General features: G+C 33.8%; 1 protein-coding gene across 1 annotated transcript; it reads right to left on the bottom strand.

Annotated features, from left to right (window-relative positions):
- Nucleotides 1-2,086: 2,086 nt before the first annotated feature.
- LOC120178155 lies at nt 2,087-4,689 on the bottom strand. The gene is made up of 6 exons (XM_039184095.1): nt 3,889-4,689; nt 3,588-3,808; nt 3,280-3,499; nt 2,799-2,884; nt 2,559-2,650; nt 2,087-2,449 (listed from the first exon to the last, which is right to left on the bottom strand). The coding sequence occupies exons 1-6, from the start codon at nt 3,976-3,978 to the stop codon at nt 2,208-2,210; spliced, it is 951 nt and encodes a 316-aa protein (XP_039040026.1). The 5' UTR covers nt 3,979-4,689; the 3' UTR covers nt 2,087-2,207.
- Between the last annotated feature and the right edge of the window lie 1,908 nt (nt 4,690-6,597).

Genomic DNA, 6,597 nt, shown 5'->3' with positions numbered 1-6,597 from the left:
AATAAATACATAGCTGAAACATGCATTATATGCAGTCCACGTATGCGCGTCTTTAATGGGAAGTAATCCTTGCAAATAAATCTCTGCGTGAAAATCTCTGCATATAGATAAAAACGTAAGACCCGACTAAATTTTAAAAGATGAAACCTGAAGAGAATGATACACAATAATCAACGATAGCAAGCTACAAGAAGGAATTAAGTCAAATGGGTTAAAACCTAAACTAAGGCAACACTACTCCGCTACCCTAGTTCTAAGCCTTCAAAAATTCTAATGACAGAAACGCATATAAAGTAAAAGTCATTGGAAATTATTACAAAGGCATTAAAAGGAAGACAGAGATGTTACACCCTATGTTTGTGACCCGTACTACTCGGCTACCCTAGTCTTAAGTCTCCATACTTTCCTATCAGAGGTCATGTCCTCGGTAATGGCTAAATCCTTCAAATCATATCTCAAGCAGTCTTCCCACTTCCTCCTTGGTCGTCCTCTCCTTCTGGCACCGTCAACTGTAATCGACTCTACCCTCCTGACCGCATCCGACGGTTGTCGCCTAAGGACATGTCCAAACCACCGTAATCTTCCCTCCCTCATCTTTTCGGATACCGGCACCACCTCCAAGGACATCCTAATAGCAGAGTTTGGTGTCATGTCCCACAGAGTCCTACCACATGTCCATCGAAGCATTCTCTTTACTCTTTTGTATAAAATGTTATTCAGGTTTTCTACTTCCTTTAAAGTTTTAAGAGAGTAGTATCATCGATTTCCACTTCAGATTTTGAGTGTACAAAATTTTGAAAGATCGTATTAACATCAAAGGACAATGCTCACTTCGAGGATTATACAAATCAATACGATTTTACTTCTAAGATAATAATCTCTCCATGATTCGATCAAAGCTTTATTTTATTTTCTTTAATTTATTCTCAATATATGAATAAAAGTAACATAACAAGGCATAATTCGATAAAAAAAAATTGAATTTATTCATAGTGAGAAGTAATTATTATAGTATAGTCGAAATAAAAATTGGATCTAACATAGATCCCGACCTAAATTCACTCCATTACTACGCAGAATAGGAAGAATAGGATTTGAGCCTAGGGAGTTGTAGGGCCTCATTCTACCATTGAACTAAAGCTGAAGAGGTTGTAGGGCCCCACTCCTACGATTTGAGCCATGGCCTGGCTTACACTCTTAAATTCATCAATATCTTAAAATTTTTAAATTAATATAATATCTACACATGACGATTCAAAATAATTTTTTTATTAATTTACATTTAACTGTTGGAAATTTTTTATATAAAATAAATACTTTGGTTTACTTTGTGATATATACGGAATTAAAGTAATCGAAGATATCAGTTTGCTATGTGTGAACTAATTATCAAGTTCCAACAGGATAATTTTATCGTACGACAGTTTAATATACAACTAAAAAAATATTATAAAAAGTATTATTATTATTTTTTAATATTTTTAATAAAATTTTACTTAAAACATTATATTTATACCGAAAAAGGCCACTGTCTGTTTATAATAAATTACAAAGATGCACTTTACTCCACAAATTACAAAGTTTACCTACTTAGACACCAAGTGACAGCGCTTCATAATAAATTTCTTAAATTTTTTGGACCATTGCATATATAGAGAACATATATTTTTTTTAAAATTCGGACTCGCGGGTTAAATTTTAGTGCTTTCGTGATGGGTTTTTTTTTCTTTCAAATTTGTTATAAAATAGGACCAGACTCGTAGGCTATATGAACTAAACAATAATGATGAGGGGGCACGAGAGGATTGGTAAAACTGTGGGAGCAATTTTCCACGTGGATCGGTTTCTATAGTTATGGTCAAATAAAACACACTTGTCATACAATCCAAAGCCCCACTTTCTGGTTCACTATCAGGCCGAACCCCCATTCCTTTACAATAAACACATCTTCAGAAATCAAGGGCAAAACTCAACTCATATGCCCCTCTCTGCCTACGGTAGCTGGCTGGCTGGCCTTAGAGTGAACCGTCTAAAGGTATTGTTTTTGGCCAACTACAATCCTCCATAAGCATAAAACCAAAAATTCTTAAAACCGATAAAAGCTTTTTTTTTTCTTCTTTTTTTTGTTTTGTTTTGGTAATTAGTGATCAGTCTCACTTTCATGGGGTTCTCAAAGAGAAAAGCTACTGCAAGTCTAGTTAAAAGGACTAGCCACGTGGAATTCTGGTGAAGAAGTTGAAGTCATGGTGCTGCACTCTAAGTTGCTTCAGCCATGAATCCGCAACGCTTAAGAGCGACACCAGTCTTTGTTGGTCCCGTCCGGAGTTGCCCGAGACCCACACGTTTCCTTGCATCTTGTAAGTTGCCAAGCCGAACGGTGGAAGGGAGACGCCTTCCCCTTCCTTTCGCTTCCTTTCGGGACTCTCGATGTCATCTTCCAGGTCCATATCTGCACCGGCAATTAACGTATCAGCAAAACAAGCATACATACGTATCTAGGAAGCAATTAGCTCGACACTGTTATTGATTTTAGGCATGCAAATTGACAGAAAGAGCACCTTGGAAAGAAGATGATAGAGTGTGATACGTAAGGAAGCACGTCGACAAGTCTTTTATGGTCCTTCCCATGGGAATGTGATAAATCGGGTACCTAATATCATCCACATCGAACAATAACCCTTGGTCAATAACCCGAAACCATATAATCTCTCTTCCATAAGTTGAATCATATTAATGTCATCTATCATGCAGAGACGAGGTTATGAATTGTTAGAACAAAGTAAGGGATAGAGAAGGACCAGGAAACAGCCATCCAACTAGCCGGCGAAAGATCTACGCTCCTCAGTGACATCAAACCAGGGTATCTTCTCGATAATCCATTAATCTGTTAAAAACAAAAGTACCATAACACATCAACAATAGAATCCCGTTAACTGAAAATAAACGGACAAAATTGTCGCGATCGTGTTCTCAATAACGGATCACTTATTCTTCCCTGTGACAAGAGTAAATGTTCAAAAACAACGTCATACAAAAAAGCAAGCATTTATGCTCATGTAAGGATTAGATATAAATTGATAATATCCTTGAAAGAAAGGAAAATATGAATCTGGAAAGCAAAAAAGATGAAGGAAAAGGATTTTTCCTATTCAAAGGTCAAAAGTTTTACTTCATCTTTATAAGATGCTATATTCTGACAAATACATAGCTAATTTGTCTTGTCTAATCAATTCAATTAGATAAGGCAGGTAATAAGGAAGGAATCAGGTAAAAACGTACCTTATCCATGAGTGGAACTCTTCCATAAGGAGTTGATCGCTCGAAATACTGAAAGTAAAGGTAACCCAACCTATTATTCACATGCCAAAGGCTGTCGTGCTCGGAGCCGCCTTCCTCCGACGAGCATCCGTCCCATCTCCATAATTTATCACTCTCGTTCTCATCACTCAATGAATCACTAAACGAATCCCTCTCGCAATCACCGGATTCGGACTCCTCCCTGTGAAAGATTTCGGTACGATTCTTTCACATTTGGTAACGATTAAAACTAAAAAAAAGAGCTTCAACTACAGGAAGTTTTTTTTTACCGGAAGCTGTTGACCGAAGAGTCGCTGGTGAAGATTTGAATGGCGGAGAGATAAGGAACGTAGTATTGGACTAAGGTTTCGCCGTTGTTTAAGACGATGGGAACGCCGGCACCATACGCGCTCCACTCATCGTAACAATTCCAAAGATCACCCAATGTGAAATATTCGACCTTTTTTCTTTCCCAAGGGTGCCATAAACGATTAAGGTTCCTTATTTCACTCTGCAAAAACAAACATAATAAACAATCAAAATCGTGAAACCAAAAACGACGACAACAAGAAGAAGAAGAGAAAGGGCGACCTTGGGGAGGAATTGGGATTTGACGGTTGGAGTGGTGCAATGGAGGAAGCAGGCAAGGTTAGATTGCGCCGACCCTGTTTCAAAAATCATGATTTCCGACCAAAGGAGACCGGAGAGAGAGAGCTTGGCTTGTTTGTCTTGTTTTTTTTCTTGTTTCTTTTTGTCTCTCTAACTCAACCCTGAAAACAGAGGAACCTCAAAAAAAGAAAAGAAAAGAAAAACACAAAACGAAGGGTAGAACAAGGGAGAGAGAGGAGGAGAGAGATTGTCGCGGATTTGGTTATACGATGGGAATTTGAGACTCGAGAGAAATTCTAAATTTTGACGCTTGGACAGCTAAATTTAAGGAAACAGAAAAGGAATAGAATTAAGATCAAACTCTTGCTGGGGTTGACATTGTTGAACAATTCAACTCTTTTCCGGTCACCGGTTTATCTGTATATTACCCTTTAAAAAAAGTTAAATTATGTTTTCTTCCTTTAAAACTTAAAGAAAACTCAAGCCTACTATGCTTTGATCAACAATGAAGAAACAGGTTTTCTTCTCTCTTTTGCCCAAAAAACACGACCCTTCAACGCTTTAAAGAAACCAAGGGAAAGGATCTCTTCTAATTAACTTCAAGCTTCTTCTTTTATTAAATTTCAACAGAAACCCATGATTTCTGGGTAAAAGATTCGTTGGTTTTGGGTCTTTTGAGTAGCAGAAAATCAATAAAAGAACCAACTTTTTTCAGGGAAGCAAAAACCAGAGCACAAATACTATAGACTGTATACTAATGTGAGAAACAGAGCGAAAAATATCGGATTTATGGACAGAATTAATCGGTCTCTCTATGCTTTCTAGAAACATCTATCAAAAACTATATATCAATTAAATCTTGGGATTAATATTTTAATCTTCCAGGGAAAATGAAATGGAAAAAATCTAAACGGAAAAGTATACAAAGTTCGGTAGAAAAGCAGGACTCGTTATTGTTTGAAAATTACATTATTTATATTATATTTTTATTATTTTCAAGGCTTCTAATTACAAAAAAATGAAATTTTAATTAGTTTTAAAATCATTTTATAATTATCAAATGAAATGAAATTAAGTTATATACTTATATTCCAACTTAAATATTGTAACATATACATTATTAAAGTTAATACATATATGTCCATTTTTATTATTTTATAAGAACTATACTATGAAAATTATATTTCTCCTCTTTTTTATTATTTTATTTTTTCTTTATCAAATTTGTGGTGGCAAATGTTTAATATATGTAAAATAAGAATAAAAATGAAAAAAATTTGATTTTGATAATTAAAGTAAATTTTGAGTTGTGGATATCATTTTTTAATAGTTTAGAATGATTATAAAATATTATATATTTAATTTTTTTCCTTATATAATTTAAAAAATATTTTTTAATCATTAAAATCACTTGACGAGTTGATTGTGGATGATATTAAAATAATCGATCAATTGTGTTATTGTACGGTTAAATGAAAGTAGTGAACTTTATACCATAATAGCCCTAATATATATCAATTGATTTTATACCAAATAAGGTGAATTTTATAATTTTATAGTACCATAACAAGTTTAATTTTTTAAGTAATTTATATATTAAATAAATTGTTACGAATTAATTGGTAGAAAATAAAAAGTTTTTAAGTCGGTAGGTATTAATTTATACCGATATAAGTTGTTAAGTTCTAGTTTATTTTATATGTTGAAATATAGATTTTAGTACAAAAATTAATAAATATTAAAATATTATTAAAAATAAATGAATTTTATGAAATTGAACAAATACTACTATAATTTTTGTTTTTTAATTGCCGTTAATTTGTTTCTTGCCAGGATAAAATAAAGGAAAAGCCTTTATGCTTTGATTAAGATGCCTAAACAATGTTCTTGGTAAAACGCGTTAACGTACAGGGGAGAGTACGTTAAATATTAAAATAAATAAATTGTAAAAATGTTGCACGATTTAACCCTAGCAATAAAAAAGGGTCAAGTATAGTAATGGTTACTGAATTTTTTTAAAGTTTTTATTTAGGTCTTTTAATTTTTAAAACTTGTAATATAGTCCCCTAACATTTAGTCTGTTTGCAATATGATCCCCGACCGTTACACTGCCGTTAGTACGTTTGCAATATGGTCACTGAACTTTTCAGGCACTTGCATTTAGGTCCCCCAACTTTTAAAACTTACAACACAGTCCTCAATTTCATTTTAAACCCCAAATTCCTTTTCGATCTCCAATTTCCTTTTTCGCTTCTCTCTTCTCATTTCCAGCGTAACTTTTTAGTCGGGATAAATGAGAAATTCTAATATAACTTTGAATTATGTGGAGGTGTTGACTTGAATAAAGGTACATTGAGAGAAGACCCGACCAAGGGACTATCGGGACCATCAACGATTCAAGGTGTAATGTTAGATACACGTCATTTCAGGTGAAGCATAGATGTTCGATGAAATGTTTGTGAGGAAAAATGGGGTTAGAAATACATAGTTGACAAATACTACTAAGATGAACTAAGTATCATTGTTAAAAGTACTTAACAAATATGGAATTATTTTGTATAAATTACATATAATAATTTCTTCATTTAATCCTTGTAGTTAAATATTTTCCAACAGATGATCAAATATAATGAAATCCCAAACAGCGCATTCACCTCTCAATCTCTTTCGCAACTCGAAAGGCATCATGAT

The sequence above is a fragment of the Hibiscus syriacus genome, unplaced genomic scaffold (genome assembly GCF_006381635.1).
Source record: "Hibiscus syriacus cultivar Baekdansim isolate YM2019G1 unplaced genomic scaffold, ASM638163v2 tig00112344_pilon, whole genome shotgun sequence".
Classification (NCBI taxonomy): Eukaryota; Viridiplantae; Streptophyta; class Magnoliopsida; order Malvales; family Malvaceae; genus Hibiscus; species Hibiscus syriacus.
The sequence above is the reverse complement of the archived record's forward strand: the minus strand, read 5'-3'. Positions and strand labels throughout refer to the sequence as shown.